This window comes from Macaca fascicularis, chromosome 5 (genome assembly GCF_037993035.2).
Source record: "Macaca fascicularis isolate 582-1 chromosome 5, T2T-MFA8v1.1".
Classification (NCBI taxonomy): domain Eukaryota; kingdom Metazoa; phylum Chordata; class Mammalia; order Primates; family Cercopithecidae; genus Macaca; species Macaca fascicularis.
In genome coordinates, this window is record NC_088379.1 from 146,836,738 (window position 1) to 146,864,206 (window position 27,469).

The following is a 27,469-nucleotide window of genomic DNA, read 5'->3' on the forward strand; positions in this document are numbered from 1 at the left end:
GTTCTGTGAAGAATGATGATGGTATTTTGATGGGAATTGCATTGAATGACCAGATTGCTTTTGGCAATACGGTCACTTTCACAATATTGATTCTACCCATCCATGAGAATGGGACCTGTTTCCATTTGTTTGTATCATCTATGATTTCTTTCAGCAGTGTTTTGCAGTTTTTCTTGTAGAGAGGTCTTTCGCCTCCTTAGTTAGGTATATTCCTTTATTTCTTTTTTTTCAGCTATTATAAAAAGGGATTGAATGACAGTTCAATCAATTTCTACTTTACCGATATGGACGCCCTTTATTTCTTTCTCTTGTCTGATTGCTCTGGTCAGGACTTCCAGTACTATGTTGAATAGAAATGGTGAAAGTGAGCAAGTGAGCATCCTTGTCTTGTTCCAATTCTCAGGGGGAATGCTCTCAACTCTTGCCCATTCAGTACTATATTGCCTGTGGGTTTGTCATATATGGCTTTTATTACTTTGAAGTAAGTCCCTTTTATGCCTATTTTGTTGAGGGTTTTAATTATAAAAGGATGCTGGATTATATCAAATGCTTTTTCTGTGTCTATTGAGATGATCATATGGTTTTTGTTTTCAATTATGTTTATATGATGTATCATATTTATTGACTTGCATGTGTTAAACTGTCCCTGCAACCCTGGTATGAAACTCACTCAATCATGATGTATTATCTTTTTGATAGGCTGTTCAATTTGGTTAGCTAGTATTTTATTAAGGATTTTTGCATCTGTGTTCATCAGGGATATTGACCTGCAGTTTTCTTTTTTTGTTTTGTTCTTTCTGGTTTTGGTATTAGGGTGATACTGGCTTTATAGAATGATTGAAGGAGGATTCTCTCTTTATCTTTTGGAATAGTTTTAGTAGGATTGGTACTAATTCTTCTTTGAATGTCTGATAGAATTCAGCTGTGAATCCACCTGGTCCCAGACTTTTTTTTTGTTGGCAACTTTTTTATTAGTGATTCAACCTGGCTGCTTGTTATTGGTCTGCTCAGGGTTTCTATTTCGCCCTGATTTAATCTAGGAGGGTTGTATATTTTCAGGAATTTATCTATTTCCTGTAGGTTTTCTTGTTTGTATGCATAAAGTCGTTGATAGTGGCCCTGAATGATCTTTTGTATTTCTGTGGTTTGGGTTGTAAAATATCTTGTTTCATTTCTAATTGAGCTTAATTTGATCTTCTCTCTTCTTGCTTAATCATACCAATGGTTTATCCATTCTGTTTATTTTTTCAAAGAACCAGCTTTTTGTTTCATTTATCTTTTGTATTTTTTGTTGTTGTTGTTGTTGTTGTTTCATTTTCATTTAGTTCTGCTCTGATCTTTGTTATTTTTTTTTTCTTCCGCTATGTTTGGGTTTAGTTTGTTCCTGTCTCTTAAATTCCTTGAGGTGTGATATTAGGTTGTTTATTTGTGCTTTTTCACTTTTTCGTGTAGGCATTTAATACTATTAACTTTCTTCTTAACACTGCTTTTGCTGTATCCCAGAGGTTTTGATAAGTTGTGCCACTATTATAATTCTTTTCAAAGGATTTTAAAATTTCCATCTTGATTTCATTGTTAAGCCAAAAATCATCCAAGAGCAGATTATTTAATTTCCATGTATTTATAAAGTCTCGAGGGTTCCTTTTGGAGTTGATTTCCAGTTTTATTCTACTGTGGTTTGAGAAGATATTTGATATGATTTTGATTTTCTTAAATTTAATGAGAATTGTTTTGTGGTTTATCATATGGTCTCTCTTGTAGAATGCTCCATGTGCTGATGAGAAGAATGTATGTTCTATAGTTGTTAGGAAGAATTTTCTGTAAATATCTGTTAAGTCTATTTGTTCTATGGTATAGTTTAAGTCTATTATACTTTGTTGACTTTCTACCTTCATGATCTATCTGGTGCTGTCAGAGGAGTATTAAAGTGCCCCACTATTATTATGTTGCTGTATAACTCATTTCTGAGGTCTAGTAGCTATTGTTTTATAAATTTGGGAGCTCTAGTGTTAGGTGCATATAAATTTAGAATTGTAATATCTTTCTGTTGGACTAATCTTTTATCATTATATAATGTCCTTCTTTGTCTTGTTTTACTGTTGTTGCTTTAAAGTCTGTTTTGTCTGATGTAAAAATAACTACTCTTGTTTTGTATTTCCACTTGCATGGAATATCTTTTTCTACCTCTTTCCCTTAAGTTTATTTGAGTCCTTATGTGTTAGCTGCATCTCTTGAAGACAGCAGATATTTGGTTATTGGCTCTTTTATCCATTCTGCTATTCTGTATCTTTTAGGTGGAGCATTTAGGCCATTTACATTCAACATTAATATTGAGATGTGAAGTAGTGTTCTATTCATCATGTTAGTTGTTTCCTAGATACTTTGCTTTTATTGTGTTATTGTTTTATATACTCTATGAGAATTATTTATTTATTTTGAGATGGAGTTTCCCCCTTGTCATCCAGGTTGAGGTGCAATGGTGCGTTCTTGGTTCACTGCAATCCCCACCTCCCAGGTTCGGGCGATTCTCCTGCCTCAGTCTCCTGAGTTGCTGGGATTACAAGCACCCACCAACATGCCTGGCTAATTTTTGCATTTTTAATAGAGATAGGGTGTCACCATGTTGGCCAGGCTGGTCTCAAGCTCCTGACCTCAGGTGATCCACCTGCCTCAACCTCCCAAAGTTCTGGGATTACAGGAGTGAGCCACTGTGCCTGGCTGAGATTTATTCTTTAAGGAGGTTATATTGAACTTTTGTTTCAAGATTTAGAACTTCTTTTAGGATTTCTTGTAGTGCTGGGTTGGTAGGGGCAAATTCCCTTGGTGTTTGTTTGTCTGAAAAATACTTGCCCTCTCCTTCATTTATGAAACTTAGTTTTGCTGGATAAAAAGAGTCTTAGCTGACAATTATTTTGTTTAAGGAGGTTTAAATATAGGGCCCCAATCCCTTCTGGCTTGCAAGGTTTCTGATGATTTATCTGATGTTAATCTGATAGGTTTGACTTTATAGGTTGTCTGATGCTTTTTTCTCACAGTTCTTAAGATTCTTTCCTTTGTCTTGACTTTAAATAGCTTGATGATGATGTGCCTCAGTGACGATCTTTGTGCAATTAATTTTCCAGGAGTTTTTAAAGCTTTTTATATTTGGATGTCTAGATCTCTAACAAGGTCAGGGAAGTTTTCCTCAATTATTCCCTCACATAAGTTTTTCAAACTTTTAGACTTCTGTTCTCCATCTGGAACACTAATTATTCTTACGTTTGGCCATTTTACATAATCCCCATATTTCTTGGAGACTGTGTTCATTAAAGAAAAATTGTTTTTGTCTTTGTCTGATTGATTTATTTGAAAGCCTTGTCTTTGAGCTCTGAAATTCATTCTTCTACTTGTGCTACTTCTACTTGTTCTAGTCTATTGTTGAACCTTTCCACTGCATTTTGTATTTCCATAGCATGTCTTTCATTTCCAGAAGTTCTGATTTTTTTATATAATATCTATTTCTCTAGAAAAATGTTCATCCATATTCCGGATTATTTTTTAAATTTCTTTAAGTTGCTTTTTGCCTTCTCTGGTTTCTCCTTGAGTAGCTGAATAGTCAACCTTCTGAATTCTTTATCTGGCATTTCAGAGATTTCTTCTTGGTTTCGATCCATTGCTGGGGAGCTAATGTGATCTTTTGGGGGTGTTATAGAACCTTTTTTCTCATATTACCAGAATTACTTTTCTAGTTCCTTCTCATTTGGGTAGACTATTTCTTCAAATTGTTCTTGAATTTAGTTTTGATGGGATTGAGTTTTTTTAATATATTTTTTCCCTCTTGAGGATCTGACTTAAGATCCTTTTTTATACTTTATTTTTATATATAAAAATTTATATAAATTATATATCATATAATTACATATATACAATTACATATATTATGTATAATATACTATATATTATATAGTATATTTTATATTAAATCTTATGTTAAATTATATATTATATTTATATAAATTATATATAAATTATATTATATATAAATTATTTATATAAATTATATTATATATAATTTATATTATATATAAATTATATATATAAATTATATATATAAATTATATATATAAAATTTATATTACATACAAATTATTTATATAAAATAAAGTTTATACTTTATTTTAGCCTAATTTAATTCTTGGTGCTTTTAGGGTGAAGACTTTGTATGAGTTCTTTAGTTATAGAGAGACTTCGTGTACTGGTTTTTCTAAATGTTGTTTGTAGTAGTTATGTACTTGGTGTGTGGGCAAGTTCACTGTCTCCTGTGGAGTTGGAATAGCTGGAATCTCTTGAATTTTATCTCATTCTCTTGTGATGTACACTTTATTTATTTAATTTTGCTCCAGTATTTTATTTACTGAGTTGATGATTCAGGCTTCAATCCAATAGGAGAGGTAGCCCTTAGTAGTCACTGGCTGTAGCTAAGGCAGGTGGGTACACGTAATACTCAGTGGTGGGCAGGGATCCCAGCCTTGATGAAGGTGGCTAGGGGAGTTCTCAATTAGATGTGCAGAGGTTGTACCACGATGAAGGGTGTGAGCTACCTCAGTTCCCCTGCCAGGCCAGCAGAAAAACTATCCACCTCACAGCCTCACTTCTGTACCAGTGTTCTGGCTATTCAGATCATACAGGCACCTCTTTTCACACGTAGGAATGTTGGTGTTCCAAGTAGGGGGGAATTGTGACCCTGCCTCTCATACAGGCCTGAATATGGGGTGTACCCCCTCCCGTTGGGCTGCAATCACTATGAAGTGTTCCAGAAAGGCTGTCTATACATGCATCCACACTGCATTCTTGTGGTAGAAACTCCAGTTGTGTCTGCAGTGATGTACCAGGGTTGAACAAGGATCTCTTCTCCAAGACCCTTCATGATCACAGAGGCTGCCTGCCTGTTTGGGTAGAGGTGCTGACGGACCCCTCTATTGTGTCCAGCTCTGCACTTGGGTCACTGCTGTAAGAAACATTCCACTAGTGGAAAGATCTGGGACTCAAGCCTGCTGTTCAGACTCTTTTGTCCTATGGGTGTTCTCTTGATATGGTGTTCTACCCCTTCCCCTAAAAATGGGACTTCTTGAGAGCCGAACTGCAGTGATTACCCTTGATCTTCTTGGTCTAGCCACCCAGTAGGGCTACCAGACTCTGGGCTGGTGATGGAGAATATCTGCAAAGGATCCAGTGATGTGACCTGTCTTCAAGTCTCCCAGCAATGGATACCAGCGCCTGCTTTGAATGGAGGTGGCAGGGGAGTGACATAGACTCTGAGATTCCTTGGTTGTCAATAGACTTAGTGTGCTGGCTTTCTTAAATGCTGGTTGCACTAATAGTGAACTTGTCATGTGGACAGACTCAGGACCCCTGGATAGCCAGGGTATTGCAGGCAGTGGTATAAGCTGAGATCACACAGCCGTTTTCTCCTTCCTGAGAGCAGTGATATTCTGCTGAGAAGTATTGTAATGGCCTGAGTTGGCTGGCCTCCAGCCGGAGGTGGCGCTTGCAAGACAGCACCAGCTGCAGTAGCAGCAGTGGGATTTGAGCTTGCTCTAAGTTGCTCAGGGGAATTATTCTGGTTTCTCAGGTGACGGACAGGGCCGTAGAGCTCCCAAAAGTTTGTTATTTGCGTTAATCTACTAGGGTGAGTGGAGAAATATCACCAGGTGGGGGCAGGGTTAGGTGGATCTGAGCTCAGATTCCCCTTGGGTGGGGCCTGTCACAGTCACTGTAAGAGGCATGGGGTGGTTTGCAGGCCAATAGGGTAATATTCCAGAGGTGAGTATAACTGCCTCTGCTATGCAGAAGATTTCACAAAGGGAGTGGGGAGTAGCGGGCAGCAGTAAGCCTCATCCAGCTTCAATGCAGTTGGCAAGGTCAGTCTTGTTTCTGAAGTGCCATGCTATTAGCACCAGGTTTAGGTCCACATAGCCTGTGCACAGAACTCAGACTTGCCTGAGGCCATACGTTCCCTGTAGAAATAGCAAGCATGACTTTCGGGTCATGTCCCTCCTCGTCTGCCCTCAAGGCTTGTCAGCAGTGCTCTTCCCACTCGCCACCAAGTTCTGTTGATGGGTGTTTGTCCCTACTCAAAATTATACCACAAATTCAGCTGGGAGCTTATTTCACCCTGTGACCCCTCCCTGAGCTCATTGGCTAAGTTTCTTGAGGGCTCCTGTGAGATATAGTCAGGAATGGCTTCCCTTGGTTCACACTAGAGACTCGGAATACCTGCAAGGCACTTCCTGCGACTGCTTCTGTTTTATTTTCACGAGGCTCCCTAAATTTGTTCCAGCTCTGGGTAGCGTTAAGGCCTTCTCCTGTGGCCTGGATTTTCAGATTCCTTGTGGGGATACGTGCTCAAAGGCAGAATCTCCCCCTCTTATACTCTGGGAACTTTTATTTTTTTTTCCTATCTCATGGAGTAGGCTACAGCCTACCGCTTCTTTCCAAAGGTCTGTGGATTTTTCCAGTTTTCCCAGTGGGAGAGACATGCTAACACTGCCTCCTATCTGCTATCTTGGAAAAAAAAAAAAAAAAAAAAAAAAGGTGTATGGATCATTCACTTCCTTCGCTAAGTTTATTTCTAGGTATATGATTTTTTAAAATTTTTTGTAGCTATTGTAAATAGGATCACTTTTTGATTTCCATTTTAGCTAATTCATTATTGGTGTATAGAAATGCTGGCGATTTTTATATGTTGATTTTCTATCCTGCAGCTTTACTGAATTTGTTAATTTTAAAAGTTTTTTGATGAAGTCTTTAGGGTTTTTAATATATAAAGTTTTGTCATCTGCAAACTAGAACAATTTGACTTCCTCCTTTCCAGTTTGGATGCCTTTTATTTATCTGGCCTAATTGTTCTGGGTAAGATTTCCAGTACTATGTTGAATAGAAGTGATGGATAGGCATCCTTGTCTTGTCTTTAATCTTAGAAGAAAAGCTTTCAGCTCTTCCTTCTTCTGTATGATGTTAGCTGTTGTTTTGTCATACATCACCTACCGAGATACATTCCTTGTATGTCTAATATTTTTGTGAGTTCTTCACATGAAGGAATGTTGAATTTTTTCAAATGCTTTTCTGCATATTATCATCTGTATTTTGTCTTTTTTCCTGTTAATATGTTGTACGGTATTTATTGATTAGCTTGTTATGCCATGCTTACCATGCTTGCGTCTCTGGGATGAATTCCTCTTACTCACACTAAGTGATCTTTTTAATATGCTGTTGGATTCAGTTTGCTACTATCTTGTTAAGAATCTTGTATCTATGTTCATCATCAATATTGACCTATAGTTTTATGTTTTTGTTGTGTCCTTGTCTGGTTTTGGAATCAGATTAATGTAGGCATTATAAAATAAGTTTAAAAGTTTTCTCCCATCTTCAATTTTCTTCAGTAGTTTGAGGAGAATTCGTATTAGTTCTTTATGTATTTGGTGGAATTCAGCAGTGAAGCTTTCAGGTCCTGGTCTTTTCTTTGATGATGGAAGACTTATTAGTGATAATAATAAATAATAATTTATATTAATTGTTATTAATTTCTTTACTCATTATCAGTCTGTTCATATTTTATATTTCTTGGTAGATTTTATATTTTAATTTTGATAAGTTGCATGTGCTCAGAAATTTATTCATTTCTTCCATGTCATCAATTATTTTGGTGTTTACTTGTTCATAATAGTCTCTCAGGATCCTTTGCATTTTTGCAGTATCAGTTATGTCTCATTTTTCATCTCTTATTTTATTTACTTGAATCTCTCTCTTGTTTTTTAGCTTAGGTAAAGGTTTATTGATTTTTATCTTTTTAAAAAGCCAAATCTTTGTTTTGGTTTTTATATGAATTTATTTTTTTAGTCTATATTTTATTTATGTTTTGAATTTTATCATTTCTGTCCTTCCTTCTACCAGTTTTGGGTTTACTTGTTCCTGTTATTTTTAGTTCCTTGAGGTGAATCATTGGATTGTTTACTAGAAATCTTTCTTCTTTTTTGGTGCAGGCATTTACTGTTATAAACTTCCCTCTCAGAGCTACTTTCACTATGTCCCTTAGGTTTTGATATGATGTGTTTTCATTCTTGTTTGTCTGAAGAAAATAGTTTTTCACTTTATTTATTTATTATTATTATTATTATTATTATTATTTTATTATACTTTAAGTTGTAGGGTACATGTGGATAACATGCAGGTTTGTTACATATGTATACTTGTGCCATGTTGGCGTGCTGCACCCATCAACTCGTCAGCACCCATCAACTCGTCATTTACATCAGGTATAACTCCCAATGCAATCCCTCCCCCGTACCCCTTCCCCATGATAGGCCCCGGTGTGTGGTGTTCCCCTTCCCGAGTCCAAGTGATCTCATTGTTCAGTTCCCACCTCTGAGTGAGAACATGCGGTGTTTGGTTTTCTGTTCTTGCGATAGTTTGCTGAGAATGATGGTTTCCAGCTGCATCCATGTCCCTACAAAGGACACAAACTCATCCTTTTTTATGGCTGCAAGTTTTTCGCTTTTAATTTCCTCATTGACCCATTGGTTATTTAAGAATAAGTTGTTTAATTTCTATGTATTTTTAAATTTTCTGAAGTTTTAATTTTAGTATTGATTTCTAGTTTTATTGCATTATGGTTAGGAAAGATACTTGATATGATCTCTGTCTTCTTAAAATTTTTAAGACTTGTTTTGTGGCCTAACATGTGATCTAGCCTAAAAAACTGTTCCATATGCAGTTGGGACAATGCGTACTCTGTTGGATGCAGTGTTCTGTAAATGTCTGTTAGGTCCATTTGGTCTATGGTATAATTTAAGTCCAATGTTTCTATGTTGATTTTTTGTCTAGATGATCTGCTCATTGTTGAAAGTGGTATATTGAAGTCCTCTACTATTACTGTATTGCCCTCTATTTCTCCTGTTAGGTCTAATAATATTTGCTTTAGATATCTGGGTGCTCTAGTGTTGGGTGCATAAATATTTATAGTTGTTACATCCTCTTATAGAATTGATTTCTTTATTTTTATATAATGACCTTCTTTACCTCTTTTTACAGTTTTTGACTTGATGCCTATTTTATCTGATATAAGTATGGCTATTTCTGCTTGCCTTTTGTTTCTGTTTGCATGAAATATCTTCTTCTATCCCTCCACTTTCAGTCTGTGTTACACTTGTTGGCAGCATATAGTTGCTTCCTTTTAAAAATTTATTTAGCCACTCTCTTATCTCTTAACTGGAGAATTTAGTCCACTTACATTCAAGGTTATTATTGATAGATAATAACTTACTCCTGACATTTAAAAAAATTACTTTCTGGTTATTTCGCAAATGTTTTGTTCCTTTCTTCCTCTTTTATTGTTTATCTCTGTGGTTTGGTGGTTTTATGTGGTACTAAGCTTGGTTTCTTTTCTCCTTGCTTGTATATGTTATATATGTTGTATCTTTCTTTGTGGTTATTATGAGAATAAACAGTCTTATGGTCTATTTAAATCTGATAGCAAGTTAATTTTGGTCACATAAAAATACTCCAGATGTTTTCTCTTTTCTTCACTATTTATATATCTGTTTCCTTAATTTACTTCTTTACCCATTATGTAGATGTTGTAATTTTTGACGATTTTAACTTTAAACCTTCATATTAAAAGATTTGCACAACATTAGAACGCTCAGATATTCTGAGTTTGAATGAATTTACCTATACTGGTGAGGTTTATATTTTCACAAGTTTTTATTATAGTAATAATCAGCCTTTCATTTCCAATTGTAGCACTCCTTTAAGCGTTTCTTGTAAAATCAGTTGAGTGGTGATGAATCCCATCAGTGTTTGTTTGTCTGGGAATGTCTTCATTTCTCCTTCATTTTTGAAGGGATAGCTTTACTGAATATAGTATTCTTGGCTGATTTTTTTTTTTTTTAATTTTCAGCACTTTGAATATATCATGCCATTCTCTCCTAGTCTACTGAAAAATCTGATAGTCTAATAGAGATCCTTTTGTATGTGAGTTAACACATCTGTCTTGCAGCTTTTAGAATTCTTTCTTTGTCTTTGACTTTTGACAGTTTGATAATCATGTGCCTCAGAAAGGATCTTTTGGGGTTCAATTTAATTAGGGACTTTTCAGCTTCCTGAATCTGGCTGTTTATATCTCTCCTCATACTTGGGAAGCCTAAAGCTATTATTTCATTAAATATGTTTCCTATGCCTTTTAAAAAAATTTCTTCTTCATCTGGCATTCCTATAATGTGAATATTTGTTTGCCTAATTGTATCCCATGTATTCTGTAGACTTTCTTCATTCTCTTTCGTTCTCATTTCTGTGTTTTTCATCTGACTGGGTTATTTCAAAGACCTGTTTTCTAGTTCAGAAATTCCTTCATGAAAGATCTAGTCTATTGTCAAAATTTTCACTTGTATTTTTAAAATTTTCACTTATCGAATTTTTCAGCTCCCAGATTTCTGTTTGGTTCTTTTAAAATTATATTTGTATATTATGAATTTCTCATTCCAATTATTGATTGTTTGTGTTCTATTGTATCTCACTGAGTTTTTTAAAGATTACAATTTTTAATTATTTTTTAGGCATTTCATAAGTATCATTTTACTTGGGGTCTTCTACTAGGATTTATTGTGTTCCTTTGTGGGTATCATGTTTTCTTGCTTTTATTATATTTCCTTTGTCTCTGCATTGATATTTGTTCATATAGTAGAATAGTTTTTGTTTCCAATTTTATAGAGTAGCTTTTTTAGGGAGAGACATTTCCTGTAGATAACTCCTAGGGTGTAAGTTCAGTATGGAGAATGGCTTTGATTCTGGGTGGACTCAGTAGCATGGTATCTGTGCAGTTTCTTTGGCTATAATACTCATCAGTGATGTCTGTGATTGCCTCAGTGGTCTACGCTGTGAGAGCTTTTGAGGCAGTGGCATAGTTTTCTTGGGGTGGGAGCACTGGGTTGGTTTTCAGGTTGGGCATGTGTGGGCACAGTGAGCTGACAAGCTGTCTGGCTACCTCTCCAGAGAGTCAGTGGCTACTGCTGTGCTGGCTATTGGGCCAGACTTGAGCTTACAGAGATGCTGCCAGCAAAGTAGCTGTGTGACTTTCTTTTCAGGGAGGCAGGGTTGCCACCAAACTAGATGAGCACAACCATGCCAAGCATCCCTGTGGCAGTCTGTTGGAGAGGCAGAGCTGCTGCAGGACTGGATGTCAGGCTGCATGTGAATGTCTGTGGGTGCAGTAAGGCCAGGCAGCTCTGCAGTTGTCTTTCACAGGAGTGGATTGCCACACAACCACTTGCCAGGCTGGGTACAGGCACATACATGCTCAGTGTGCTTGCTGGCTGTGAAGCACAGGTATGTGTTGGTAACATGGCTAGTGGCTGTTTCAAAGCTTTCCTGCTGTGCATATCTGCCTGTTCCCTGAGATGGTGGTGTGCCGTGTGAGTTTGGACACTGGGGTCTTGGTCATCATGATATGCCTATGCTCTAAGTAGCTGAGTTTGTGGAGTTGCAAGCATTCATGTGAACATCATGGAATGAGAGCAGGGCCTCAGGATGGAGACAGTCAGTTGCTATTGGCCCTTAGTACTGGGTCTGGTTTTAAGAAGCCATTGAGCTGTATCATCTTAGGTCTTAAGGGTAGGAGGTGTTGAAGGTGGGCTCCTACTCTGAGGCAGTGCAGCTGTACAAACTTCTGGCTAATCTCCAAACTGGATTCAAAACCTGTAAGGACCAGGAAACTCTCCTGCAGCAAGGATTTCTGGCATGTGTGGTAACAATTGGCACTGCTGGGGATTTACAGCTTACCTTTACCCCATAAGAAGAAGTCTCCCTGACTCTGAGCTAATTCTGGTGAAGATGACATTGTGGCAGAAGTAGATTACTTGCTCTCCTCTCTATGGTGCTATTCTCGCCTTCTGCGCTTCCCAGGGATGTTGCCACTTCCCTGGTGCTCTCCATCATACTTCCTCAGTCACTCCAGTCAAATTATAGATGTTTAGTCATTGTTTTGATCCCGTTTAGTTGGGGGAAGAAGCACCAGGTAACTATAGTCAGTCATCTTTCTGACTTCATTTGGACAGGTATTTTAATTAAGTGCCATTTCCAGATTGACTTCCTCTTTTATTTAGGATTACTTTAAAAGATAATTTTATATTTATAAGTGGACAGGATTTTTTATTGGCTAGTCTTTTATTATTAATTTGTAATTCAATATTATTGAAATTTTTGGGATTCAATATTCCATTTAATAGTTCAATATTATTAATTTTTTGGATTTTTTGGATCATATAATGTAACAAGTATGAATTTAGATTTCTGTAATGTTTGATACTTTATTTTAGATCTAGGACATAAACACTTTAGGTCTAGGTCATGGATGACCTTTTACGAATATTCTGTATGTTTATTTTTAATGTACTATCACTGTGGTGTAGGATGTCATGTATCTAATCTGTTTAACCAAATGTACATATATACTACATAAAAAGGTTGTTCATTGTGGTTTTAAAATTTACCCTAGGCATTGGTTTGCTGGAGCCAGCTCTAATTGGCTCATTAGGGCCAATGGTTAAATAGTTAGGAATTTTACGAGCCAGCTTTTAAACCATTGATATTTTGAAGTCAGTATAGTGAGGTTTTTATACAACAAAAATTGGCAAATGCTACAAAGTAACGATTTTTTTTTGAGAGCTCGTTTATTGGCATATCAATGCTAGCTTCACTGATTTCTGTATATGTTTAAATTTCTAAAAAACTAGGTTAAAATATTTTTAACTTACTTTTCCTATTCATTTTTCTCTGTATAATTTGAAGCTATACTATTAGGCACGTAAACATGCATAACTATTATATCTTCTCAGAGGGTTTTGTTTATTTACTTTCTCAACTTTTATTTTAGGTTCAGGGCGTATATGTGCAGGTTAGTTACATGGGTGAATTGTGTGTTGCTGCGGTTTGGTGTATGAATGATGCCATCACCCAGGTAGTGAGCACAGTAATCAATGAGTAGTATTTCAACCCTTGTTCTCCTCCCACCCTCCCCCCACACTAACTCAGTGCCCAGTTTCTATTTACCCCACTTATAAGTGAGAAGATGCAGTATTTGATTTTCAACAGAAAATCATTAAAAATCATTATTTTGCCTATGATAATGGCTTCCAGCTGCATCCACGCTGCTGCAAAGGATGTGATTTCCTTCTTTTTATAACTGCATAGTATTCCAAGGTGTATATGTACCACATTTTAAAAAATTCAGTCCACTGTTAATGTGGAATGACAGCAGGGCCTCAGCGATGGAGACAGTTATTGGCCTCTGGGGCAGGATACCCTCTATTAGTGGGTCTGATATCAAGAAAACATTGAGCTGTATCATCTTATGTCTTAGTAGTGGGAGGTGTTCAAGAGCCAGTGTTAATGAACATTCTCAGAGAGTTTTAACTTTTATCCATGTGCATTATCCATTATATTGTTTAGCACTTCTCACTTGAATTCTACTTTTTCTCTATTCTTGTTACTACAGTCACATTTACTTGGCATATCCTTTTTTTTGTAATTTTTAAGCATTTCGTATCATTTTATTTTTGTTTCATTTCTTATAAACTCATATTTTAAAATTTATCTGTGTTTGCTTTTTAACTAATCTTAGTATCCATCTCTTAGTAGTCAAATATAGTTTATTTACATCTTTGCTTGCGTGAGTGAATGATTACTGGTATGTTTAGACCTACTAGTGCCACATTGCTTTTTCTGTATATTTTTACTGCACTTGCTTTTTTCTTCTTTCTTTCTGCCTGTCCCCACTACCTCTACTGCTATTACAACCTTCTGTTAGATTCTTTGAATTTTGTTTGTTCATTTTATTTTGTTTTGGTTTGGAAATTATACATGTCTGGCTTGGGGTTTTTTTTTTTCGTAGTTAAATTTTCTCTTGATTTTTTGCAATTAATCAGCATAAGTGTATTTCAGATTCCACAAATAAAATAATCATCACAGTATGAGTTTACTTCCTCTTCTTCCTTTTCCTACACCATTTCCCCCAGGGAAATTATCCATGATTTTCTTGGCACATTGCTACTTGGAAAAGTACATGGCTAAATCAGTAGTTGCCTAGCATTGGGACTGATGATACAGTGACCGAAAAGGAGGATGAGATAATTTTTTATAATTACAAATATTTTCTATATCATGGTTGTGGTAGTAACTTCATGAGTGTATACTGTCATCAAAACTGCAAACTGTATGCTTAAAAAAAGTGTATATTTTATTATCTTAAAACTGTATCTCAATAAAGTTTATTTAAAAGTATGGTACAGAATGTCAGAGAGAGTAGGAAAGAATTAGCAGGATGTGGAGAAAGCCCATTGCAAGTTACATCTCATGAAATTATACTGGCATGGTTTTTCCAGAAATACTTAGCACTTTGGAACTTGAAATTGGTGAGATGGATGTAGTAGAAAGAGATGAAATATGGGGTAAAGTTAGTGTGCTATTTAGGATAGTATTTATTACAGTGACTGGCTGGGCCACCTTCTGGTTAGGGAAGCTAGTGCAGCTAAGATGCTGATAGTTGTGAGAATAAGGACAATCTATTTATAATATAAACAAATCAAAAATCAAATCCAGTAAATACGTCATATGTGCTTATTATATGCTTAGCATGCTTATAGGTGTTGTAGGTACTGCAGGTACAGTAATTAGTAAGATACACAAGGTTTCTGACCACAAGAATTTCACATTTTTGCAAAATGAATGATGTCAAAAATGTACTTTAATGAATTGCCATTAGTGATTTAGACTCAAATATAAATGTTACTAATTCTGCATTCTTTCTTATATCCCACATCTTTTTTGAATAACTTTTTAATTTTTCTGGAATGCATTTTTTACGTAATTATTTGATGGACATTCTGTGGGTCTTATATTTTCTAAGACGTGCTATGAAGGAATGTGTTTGCCCTCTTTTTCAAATACTAATAGCTTTCTAGGTTCAAACTCATACTCACTTAGAACCTTGAAGATGAATTATCTTGTCTTGTAAGTACCATGATCAGATTCATTCTGATTTTTGTCCTTAAATAGCTTTCTATTAGCATATATTTCGTTATCCTGGAATCAGGAAATTCAATTCAAATTGCTGTGTTTTTCAATTATCCCTTTTATGCCCCGTCAGTGTGAAAGCTTGTGTTCTACTTCAGCTCTGTAAACTTTTATTTTATGACTGTTTTGATTATTTCATTCTGTCTGTTGTCTCTTTGCTATCTGTTTATGGAACTCCTTTTGGATACTATGTTGGAATTTCTAGACCTATCTATCTCATAATTTCCAACTTTTTATTCTTTTGTACTACGGCTCGGGATAATTTCTTCACTTTAGCAAGTGTTTGAATGAAGTGCTTTGGGAAACTGACCAGAGGAACAGATATCATTGATTGTTTCTGGAGAGTACATTAAATAGATCTTTGCTGCCCCGAGGAAGCTGTCCATTGTTCCTGCCCTAGAGAATTATACGAGCTGGGATTTTTCAAAAACATTTATACCAAACATTTTCCAAAACATTTGCACCAAATGACAATAGCCCATGAACATAGTGCTACAGAAAACTATGATCAGAGAGTGGTAAGAGAATCTATCATATATCCCCTCCAGCCACATAAATGAATATCCCTTGTTTACCTTAAATGATAAACTACCTGAGGTGTTCCTGTATTTATTTTATATATTTCTATAAATAAATATATTTTTAAATATATATTAAATATTGTTTAAATATATATTTCTATATATAAATATATTGTTTAAATATAGTGTTTCTATATTTACCCACTATATGTTTAATTAATGCTTTTTGAGAGTGATTAAAACTAAGATGTCCAAATCTTACTGCTACCTCTGTCCGTGGCAGTTCAAAGAATATTTATATAGATTATTGTTTGCTTTGGAAACATTTCAATATAATTAACAAATTTGTCTTATTTTAAGCATTCCAAAGGACTTAAAGGTATTTCATTTAAAAAGATACATATATTTGTATACCTTTGTATGAAGTAGTTACCTAATCTTTTTTTTTGGTTTTGATAAACTGAAATTTATAGGCCTTATAAACATGTTTGGTAGTCTTATAGGAGAATTAATACCAACCTCAGGTCTTACATTTGTATGAATGAATTTTTAAAAATCATTATAGTAATCCAAGTTACTATAGTTTGTATTGGGGTTTATTTAGCCTTGATATTGAACACAGATTAAGTTTGAGGAAATTTCTTATTTGAAAATCTCACATTGGTGTCAATTTAAAACAGCTTGAAAGCAATTACTGAAAATGTCTTAATGCAATTAATGATAGGAAGACTGGAAATGTTTAAAGATATCACTCTCTCAGCTGTGATTAAATTAGGACTGATTAAGAGAGCTGTAGCGGTCAAGAGCTGGCAAACCAACTGTTTATTTATCAAAACCGACTACTTATTTGTCAAAGCAGGTGGTTGGTGATTCAAATCCATCAACCACCTGTTTTTATAAATAAAGTTGTATTGGAACACAGCCATACCCATTTGTTTATGTGTTGTCTATAGCTGCTCTTACACTAGAGTGGATGAGTTAATCACTGGCGACAAAGTCTGCAAGACTTGCAAAGCATGAAACATTATCCGTCCCTCTACACAAAGTGTTAACAGTTGCTGCATTAAACAATGGTGACAGTTTTGTGGAGTCCTGCCGACCACTATTTTCACACTGTTAGGAAAATGGCTCACAGTCATCTGCAAACACGCTATACTTGTTTGCATATGGCCTTGCTTGGGTTCTGCCTTCTGCCTCAATGCTGTTTTTCTCCTTTCACTCATGGCTAGAATATATCCGACCTTCATGGTATGATTCAAGTAACACTACCTTTATGAAGTCCTGTAATAAAGATATGAAGTAAAATTTCCTGGACAAATCTCCCAATCACTCCCTTACATATAATCTGAAATCCCTTGCCCCTCTCTTCCTTGTACTATCTTGGTATACACACAACAGGTTTAAATCCAGTAATCTTACCTATTCCAGGCTTTCTTTCCCTTTCAGCTTAGTGTGGCTGGAGAAAACACATACAACCTTAATGACTAATCTCACTCTACAGCCATTCACAACATTGATCCTTCAATAGGCCAGGCTCTCATACTATTCTCCCAGTTACCTAAATGGCTATTTTGTGTGTCCTCTTCCCTGTCATCCTCCTCCTTTCCCCATCCTCCTCCAATCTTCACTTTCTGCTCATGACATTTTATCTTAATTCGCTGAGAAAATGGAAGCAATAGTAGAAAACTTACACCTAGCTACCAGCCCCACCCCCCTTATAACTCAGCATTCCTTCCTGTGACAGTAGATGACTCAGCCCTCACCCCCTCTCGGAGGTGAGCTAACATCCTCATCCTCACTTGCTTGTTAGAGAACATTGCTCTGGCACTTCCTACCCCCACCAACATCCTTAACTCCCCCTCTCTAATAAGTCATTCCCATTAGCATGCAAACGTGTTGTTATTTCCACCACTTTCTACCACCTGCTACAACCCCCTTTCCTTCCACCCTTTTGGAGCAGGATTCTTAACAACATTTCCTGCACTAGCATTTACAAAATCTTTTCTTGCCACTTTCTTGTCAACCATCCCAGGCAGGCTTCCCCCTCCATCATACCCCTAAACATGCTATTGTCAGAGTCATCTGACATGACCTCTGGGTTGCCAAGCCCACTGGTCAGTGCTGAAACTGTGTCTTGCTTGGCCTGTCAGTGCATTGGATGTGTCCATCATTCTTTTTTGCTGGATATACTTCCCTTGACTGCGTTTTCCCCTTCTTCAGTAGTCATTCCTTTTGATTTTTCTTTCCTGGTCCTTCTTTTATAATCCCTAACCTAATTAATACTGAAGTATCCCATGCTTAGGTTTTGGTCCTTTTCTCTACCTACACCACTCCCTCATGAGCACTCTCATGAGTCGCATATCTATTTCCAGTTCAGTAACATTCCTGAACTCCAGATTTACGTATCCCATGGCGTATTTGACATTTCCTTGTGCATATCTAATGAGCCTTTCAAACTCAGCATGTCCAGAACTGAAACTCCTGACCTGTCCCCTCTCCTCAAGGCATCAGCTCTGTCCAAGGCTTGCTTGTTTCAGTTGATGGCAGCTCCATCATCTCCAGTGTTCAGAGGAAAAGACTCAGAGTCATTCTCATTCTCTTGTTTCCTCCTGTACCCTACAATCTGTCAGGAAATTCTACTAGTCCTGTCGTAAAAAATGTTTCCAGACTCTAACCACGTGTCTCTACCTCCACTGCCACCCAAAGCAGATTCAGGTCCTCCTCTCCTCCACCTTTCTGACCTCATCTCAGATTACTCTTGCCCTTGCTCACTCCACTGGCTTCTTTTCTGTCCGTTAGACTCATAGCCACACAGTTGCCTCTGCCCTATCTATTCCCTCCGCTTCAAATAGTCTTCACAGAGATACTACTGGGGTTCACACCCTTGCTATCTTCACCCTGACCACCCAAAATTTCAGCCTCACCCTTCTTTCCTTTTTTTCCTTTTTCCTAGATAATTTTTCACTCTCTAATAAAATACAAAATTATAATAATTTATTTGTGCATTTTCTATATAGTCCATCTTTCTTTCTGAAATCAAAATTGTGTTCTGCCATCATTGATGTACTCCAAGGTCATAAAAAATGCCTAGCCTGTAGTAAATGTTCAGTGAATAGTTACTAGATGAATCAAGGAAAGTGATGCTGTCTTATAATCTCTATATTCTATTCAGTCTTGTCGTGTCTTTTCTAGTGGTTTGAATGAATGGATGATGTATTTAACTCAATAAACCAATACTTGTAAATCTTTCATTCTTGTATGTTTAATTTTAAATGTGTGATTAGACAAGTTAATAAGCAGAATAAAACAAAACATCAAGTATGTCGGATCATCTTTCCTCACTGGGAAGAACTATAATATTGGTATAGAATGTAAGATGTTTACAGTTATTTTCACAAGCATTTATTTGCTTGGGAAATAGCAATGGCGTGAGCCCCAACAATATCTGAGTGAAGAATATTTGAAGCAGAAGGAAAAACTAGAGCAGAGGCAACTGTGTGACTACGAGTCTAAGGGACAGTTTTCACTTCAGAATGAACACTACAGAGATGCCTGGCTGTGTGAACTTGCTCACCTCACGATGTACTTTCCCTGGGCAATACCATCCTGCTGCAATTTCAGTGTTGCCGTGAGTCACCAGTCACCCTGCAGTGAGACCTAGTCACAAGATTCCAAACAGTTCCTACCCTGTGAGCTCCTTGAGGACAGGGCTGGGATTTAGTCTCTTTTATTTCACAGGCCCAGAGTTCTAGGATGGCAGAATGGTTTCCAGTGCCAGGCCCCACCTGGTTGCTCTCCGTGGGCTTACTGCCCAGGTCTGCCTTGGGACTTGGCTCCCTACTTTCTGGTGCAACACTCTTCGGCCACTCCAACTATGGCTTAAGTGGCCCCAGCTACAGCTTGACCCACTGCTTCATGAGATACAGGTGTTAAGCCTTGGTGAAATTCATGTGGTGTTAAGTCTGCAGTCTCACAGAATACAAGAACTCAGGGGGCATGGCTTCCTCCACCTTGACTTCAAAAGATGATGCTGACTTCTTTGGGACACAGACAGAGACTTTGCACAGGGGCAGAACCACCACAGAGAACCCCCGACAGGGCAGTGCCTCGTGGAGTCAAGAAAATGGGGTTGCCACCAAAATACCAGAACTATGGTTAACAATGTAGAGTTGTAGTCTGGAAAAGTTTCAGGCACGAGACTCCAACCCATGACAACTGAAGCACAGGCTGAGCCTAGGAAAGCCGTGGGATCTGACCTGCCTGAGGCTTTAGGCGTCCAACCCCCGCTCAGTGCCCAGGATGCAGAGTATGAAGTGAAAGGAAATTATTCTCCAACTTTAAGATTTAATATTGTTCTCCTTGTTGGGTTTTGGACTTGTTTCAGATGAGTTATCCCTCTTTTCTTGCTTATTTCCCTATTTTAGAATGGGAATGTCTATTCTATACCTTCGCACGTTGTATTTTGGAAGCAGATAACTTATTTTAATTTCACAGGCTCGTGGTTACAGAACATTTGCCTTCAGGATGAAATCTCACCCATATTTGATTTAGATAAGTATTAGCTAGATGACTAGATTAACTAGATAACTAGATTAACTAGATTTAGATAAGTATTAACTAACAGTATTAACTTTAGAATTAATACTGGAGTGATTTTGAGCCTACTAAGATGGAATGAATATACTTTGCGTTGTATGAAGGGCGTGAATTTAGCAGAGAGGGGAGGGTAGGGGCAGAATGCTATGGTTTGAATGCCTCCACCAAAACTCATGTTGACATTTAACTGTGATTGTGACAGTGTTAAGAAGTGGGATCTTTAACAGGTAATTAGGTACCTCTTTAGGCACTTTCACTAGACAGGGCCCTCACAAATGGATTAATGCAGTTATGGAGGGAGTGAGTTTGTTATTGCATGAGTGGGCTCCTTATTAAAGGGTGATTTTGGCTCAGTTTCCTCTCTGTCTTGTGTGCTTGCTTTCACCTTGTACCCTTCCGCCACAGGATGACCTTTAGCAGATGTCAGTGCCATGCTCATGTACTTCCCATCCTGCAGAACTGTGAGCCAAATGAGCTTGTATCCCTTATGAATTAAGTCTGTGGTGTTCTCTTCTAGCAGCAGAAAATGGATTCAGGCAGCAAGCAGAGCTATAAAATACTTCCTTTTTTTTTTTTTTTTTTTTTTGAGATGGAGTTTCACTTTTGTCGCCCAGGCTGTAGTGCAATGGCATGATCTCGCCTCACCACAACCTCCGCTTCCTGGGTTCAAGCAATTCTCTGGCCTCAGCCTCCCGAGTAGCTGGGACTACAGGAATGCACCATCACACCTGGCTAGTTTCATATTTTTTTAGTAGAAATGGGGTTTCTCCATGCTGGTCAGGCTGATCTCGAACTCCAGACGTTAGGCGATCCGCCTGCTTCGGCTTCCCAAAGTGCTGGGATTACAGTCATGAGCCACCGCGCCCGGCCAATACTTCTTTCCATCTACACTGGCTTCCAATATCATTATTTGATTAGATACCTTTGAGGACATTTTCTATTGCATTCCTCCATGTTTGGCAATCACACTCTATTGTGGAGTATTCTGGCTAAACACTTAGGTTTTTTTTACTTATGCCAGCAGGATGTAGTTGAGCAGGGTAGTGAAAATCCATTGTGATATTGAAAAGCCTCACTGCTATAAGAGGCCAGGAATGAAATTGTTTACAAAAGTAGCTTAGTAAGCCCTAATTAAAAATTATATCACCCACGGCATTGCTCAATCCCAAGTCAATATTATTGCTGTTTGAAAAATGTGGATTTGAGGATACCACAACTAAAAGGGAGGTAGGGAATGTAAGAGCCTTTGGATGAAATGATGAAGATAACTGTAAAGTTCTATAAAAAATTTGAAGCACTGAGATAATATAGACAAAGGGAATAATTATAAAATGAGAGTGATAAGGAAGGTTTGCTTTAAATAAACCAATCAATGAGTGATTTAGATCATGTGTAACAGGAAGATTAGATTTGATACGTTCTTGTGGACAAAAAGGTATTTCTATTGGATACACCTTTATATCTTGCTTAATACTTAAATAAGTGTTAGCTTTTTCTTTCTGTGAGTTATACATAATATATTTTAAAGCAGCCATTTTTATATTTCAGAAACATCTGAAAAGTATAATAATTTAATTATTTGAGTTTATAGAACTTAATTCAGTGAATATTTGTGTCATGGGTTGTGGAAGATTTTGATTTTTTGTGGAAGAGGTCACCACATATATACTATTTTAAAGGGCAGAAAATAGTTGTTTGTATTTTTGTATATTTTGGTTATAAACTGCTTTTAATGACATAGAGTTGAATTTAGGAATGTTTAATCTTCACATTCTTCACTTGATTTGAGTGAAAAAATAAAATTTTCTTGGTTACAAAATTCTCAAATGATTAACAGTGGTTTATTTAAAAGACTGAAGATACATATTCAGTGACTGTAGAAATGACTACTGCTGTTGTAAACTGATTAACAATCAGTACTTCTATAAATCTAAGTATTTGTTTTTTCTTTTTACTAGTATGACTCTGGAATTTTTCAATTCAGGGACATAATATAATAGAAAAGTTTTGCAAAGGCTTTGTAATTAGACAGACCTGGTCTCAAATGCTGGCTGTCATGTACTTGCTGTGGACCTAGAGCAGCTTACCCAAATGCTACTAACCTTCCTCCATAGGATTATTATAAAGATTAAAGGTGATGCATCTGTTAAGTAACTAATAGAGTGCTTATTAAAAGGTAGGTGTTCAATAAGTATTAATTCCCTCCCTTTCTTTTTCTCACTAGTCCACTTGTGTTTTTAATGGATCATACTTTACCCTAGATTGTATTGTAGGAAGCATCGTGGATGGATGGCTGCTGGAAACCCCCTGCCATAGCCAACTCTTCTTCAATACTTAAGGATTTACCGTGGCTTTGAGTAATGAGAATTTCGGTAAGAAAAAAAAAAAAAAGATGAAAATAGCATATGGAATTTCCCTAAAAGGTCGTTTGAATCTCAGAGTCTTTGCAATAAGTTACATGGTTATTCTCTAAAGATCTTGGGATGTCATAGATGTATGTTCACATTTGGATTGTTCTTATTTTGAAAATAAATTAAATAGGTTTTTAAAAACTCTATTGACCATCTTAAGGCTCTTCTTGTCATTATAAATGTGTTATTTCACTTATCCCACTCTTTTGTGTTCTCTAAATGTCTTTGTACACACTAAATTGTGTAGTCTTAGAGGGCAGGGTGTGGTTATCATTCATCTTTTCAGTGTAAACAGAAGGAAGCATGAACAATCAGTGGTTAAGGTGGCAGGTAACACTGCTTTCTGAAACTATAAAAGCTTTGACAACATAAAAGAGGCAGGTGAAAGTATCAAAACTCTGGTAAGTTCTAGGATAAATGATTTTCCTAAATCACCAAGAAAAATTATTAGATAGTCACTCTCGAGGTGGAATATAGTATCTGTAGTTGGTTCCATTTTATCCAATTTTTCACCAAATAATATTGATATAATTCATTTTATCAATATTTTACGTGAAGTTAATATAACTAGTGCATCTCTGTTATTAATGCATGTTATTAACCTGTGCTTTATAAATTATTTTGGCCTGCTAAAACAGAGAGAAGGATGAGGAGGAGGTCAAAGATAATATAAAAACATTAAGTGGTGACATTGGTATGTATGTAAATTAACAAATATGTCAACTTTGTTAAGTTATCTCTGACATGCATCTGCAGAAATATCTGTTAAGGAATTTTGTGCATAAGAGACAGAGTTGGAGGTAGGAGAGAAAGCAAAAAAAATAAATTATAGTTTTATTGTTTTTTGATAAGGAGCATTAATTATGAATATATGAAAAAATTACATCTTTAGACCTAAAAATATGTTGACATGTTATTTTAAACCTCACTTTTTAACTAAAAAATGTAACCATTTGTCTATGATTATATTTTTCAGAAACCACATTTGAGAAGTGTTTCCATCCAGTGCTACTTGTGTTTACTTCTAAACAGTCATTTTCTAACTGAAGCTGGCATTCATGTCTTCATTTTGGGGTAATTTTATCTTTAGGCATAAATAATATTATGTTCATGGTCATGATGACTGTCCTCGGATATCTTTTCCATTAAGTTAGTTTATGTTCAGTTTGCTTATATCTCTAGGTACTCAGTATCTGGGGGATAGAAGGCAGACTATAGAGATTCAGAGGAGGTTGGGTAAACACCTAACTGAGCGTTTTTCTACATTGTGGTAATAGTACAAATGAGCATTATAGCCCTCAAATAAATTGGGCCTTTTGATATTTAACTGAGCTTGGAAATGTACCACTTATTGATAGACTACATATTTTTCACGGCAATTAAAAGTAGATATTTAGAGTTTGCTTATGTTACTTCTTATCTGTCCCTGACACTGACTTCTCCTATCCCTTCATCCTTATCCTAGTTCAGTTGAAAACATTTCTTTCTTTATTTAAGCCTTTTGTTGTTTCCTTCTAATAAAATTCTTATGTTTCCATGACTATTAACTTTTTTCTTCTCTCTTAGATGCAGCTAATATACCCAGTTGGCCCAAAGCACCTAACCTATAGTTATATAATCTGACTCTCAGTTCAGTTTTACTCTACTAATGCCTTCATGGTATTGGGAACCATAGATTTGTGCAGGTAATTCTTCATTGTAAGACAGATTAGTGTTGACTATCATGCTTCTGTGTAAGATCCATCAGGAAGTGAGGGATTATTTTTCCTCAAGCTGTAAGAATCATTCCAATGTTACTTGGTCAGTATAAGTGTATTTTGTCTGGATATTAAATTTTAATTTTTATGAAATTTATGAAAGTGAGTAAGTATATGGTCATTCAGCCTACACTGGGATGAAGTCTGTAATGTTTATGGAGAAAGCTGCTGCAAGCATAGTAAGCGCATGAGCAACATGAAAGGGGCGTGTTTAATGTTTTGTAAAAAACATTTACTGTCAAAATCATTACATGAAAATAATTATTACTTATTTTAAGAATTTTACCTATTTATTAGACTTCAAAGTCTCAGTAAATCTCTACGTAAAGGAAACTAGTAATTAATTCAAAATCATTTACTGAGCCTCGCCACACATCTGGCACTGTTTCTATTTCATTGTGATAAATTGAGCCAGTTTATTTATAAAGTATGCCTACAATTAGGCTTTTCTCTAATCAGGTTGGTGAAGCCTCAAGTTATCCTAAAATGTCAAAGTTGTACTATATGCTCAATGTTTATGTTCAGCTACAAGGCTGTTGAATGCACAGAGGCAAGGATAACACTGATTTTTTTTCACTGGTCAGAATAAAAAAATTATTGATTGCTCTTTTGCTTATAGTATTCATCAAGATGAATAGGCTCCTTCAAAATGCTTTGCTCATGGTTTTTCTTTCAGCTGTTTCAGTGCAGGGCTCCCTAAAACAGAAGCCAACTGGGTGAATGTAATAAGTGATTTGAAAAAAATTGAAGATCTTATTCAAGTGAGTACTCATTTTTCCATATAATGCCTGGTAGAACTGCTATGGAGTTTGTTTCTCTCTGTGTTTTTCTATCTGTCTTAAAGAAACCACACTTGAAACAATAAGATTTTTGTAGAAATTTATGATCTTATAAAGCTCAAAAAGAAATCTTTTCCTTACTGTTTTATAATCTAATTATCTTTAAATCTTAATTTATAAGTGGCCCAGCCTGATGAGTTCTAGTCTGCACAGGTGAGGTATTATCTTCCTGTATCTAGAGAAGCCAGATATCTTGGTGGCACCTGCAGAGAGAATGGCTTGACCCAGAGAAGAGCTGTTGTTGTTTGTGGACTAAAGGCCCTCTTCTCCCACCTTGAGAAAATAGATTGCCTGACCTAAGGAAGTGCTTCCTGCCATAGAAGGTAATATCAGCTTCAGTGGAAGTCTCAATGGCACCAAGCATACCAAAATAGCACCACAAAGTTCTGAAAACTACATTGTCACTGGATTCACAGCATTAAAAAGTAGGTTAGAACTTGCATGCTAAATCCAAACAGGCTGACTGCATGCTAAAATAGAAGATTTAAATAGGACCAGAGTGTCCTAACATAATAGACATGAAGCCAAGATACAATTGAAAATCACCCATTGTACCAAGAAATAGGAAAGTTACAACTTGAATGAGAAAATATAGTCAACAGACTACAAAATTGAAGGGGATCAGATGTTGGAATTCTCTGACATGGATTTGAAAGCAGACATTATATAAAGTGCTTCAAAAACCAATTACAAATGCCCTTGAAGCAAATGAAAAACTAAATGCCTTAACAAAGAAATAGAAGATATGAAAGGAACCATATAGAAATTATAGAACTGAAAATACAACTGAAATATAAAGCAAACTGTAAAGGCTCATTAGCAGAATGAATAACAGAGGAATGATAGTTAATTTGACAACAGAATACTACAAAGACAATTGACTTAAAAAAAAGAAAAAGCATCACTGATCTTGAGAACAGTGACAAAAGATCCAGCATTCCTGTGGTTAGTATCATAGGAGAGTATGAGAATACACCAAGTAAAAGAAAGAGATTGGCTGAGTTGATAACAAAACACCACCCATCTATACTATCTATAAGCAGTTCGGTTCTGGTACAATGACATACATTGGTTGAAATTTTAAAAGACAGAAAAAGATATACCATACTATAATGGGTTGAATAGTGTCCCCCCAAATTTCACATCTACTTGGAACCTTAAAATGTGATCTTATTTCAAAATAATGTCTTTGCAAATATAATTAATGAAATTAAGATGAGATCATACTAGAGTGGGGTGGGCCCTAAATCCAGTGACTAGTGTCTTTATTGGAAAAGGAAAGGACACAGAGGAACTCACTGGGAAGAAAGCCATGTGAAGACATAGAGGAAGAGATCAGAGTGATGCCCCTATAAGCCAAGGAAGGCCAGGGATTGCCAGGATCCACCAGAACCTTGGGAAAATCAAGAAAGGATTCTTCTCTAGACCCCTCAGAAGGAACATGGCCCTACCAACATCTTGACTTTGGACTTCCAGTCTCCAGAACTGTAAATGAATAAATTTCTGTTGTTTTAAACCACCCACCTTGTGGTAGTTTATTACAGCAGCTCTAGACTGATACACATGCATACATTAATTATAAAAAGCAGAAGTGGCTAGATTAACATCAAATAAAGTAGACTTCACAGAAAATAAGGTTACTAGAATCCAAAGGGACACTACATAATGATAAAAAACAAATCCATGAGGAAAACATAATGTTCTTAAATGTATACACATCAAACAACAAAGCCTCAAACTTTGTGAAGCAAAAAATAATAGGGCTAAAAGAGAAACAGACAAATCCACAATTATTCTTGAGAATTTCACCACCTCCTCCTCTGTAACTAATGGAAGTACTAGACAGAAAATCAGCAAGGGCATAAAAATACAGCATAACCAACCAACAGGATCTAATTTAACACATAGACCACTACACCCAACAACAGCAGAATATACTTTCTTTTATCAAGACTGAATATATACTGAGCCATAAAAGAAACTTTAAAAATTTTTTCAGAACTTAAATCATGCAGAATTTGTTCTCAAACCACAGTGGAATCAAACCAGAAATCAGGAAATTAAATACAATGGGCAAATCTCCAAATGCTTGGAAATTAAATACTATACCTCTGTATAATACATGGGTCAAAGAGTAAATCTCAAAGGATATTCATAATACATACAATGAAAAAAATGAAATACAGCATATCAAGGTATATGCAATGCAGCTAAAGCAATACTGACAGGGATATTTTTTA

At 36.3% G+C, this 27,469-nt stretch overlaps 1 protein-coding gene across 5 annotated transcripts in view; it reads left to right on the forward strand.

The window, feature by feature from the left end:
- Positions 1-27,469, forward strand: part of IL15 (interleukin 15) — a 98,380-nt gene that overhangs the window by 62,869 nt on the left and 8,042 nt on the right. For 2 of the 5 annotated variants that reach the window (NM_001287676.1, XM_045391839.3), the window contains 3 exon segments: positions 22,484-22,594; positions 23,610-23,707; positions 25,067-25,151. In NM_001287676.1, coding sequence (NP_001274605.1) covers positions 22,583-22,594; positions 23,610-23,707; positions 25,067-25,151 — 195 coding nt within the window. In that variant the 5' untranslated portion in view covers positions 22,484-22,582. 5 annotated transcript variants of the gene reach the window in all.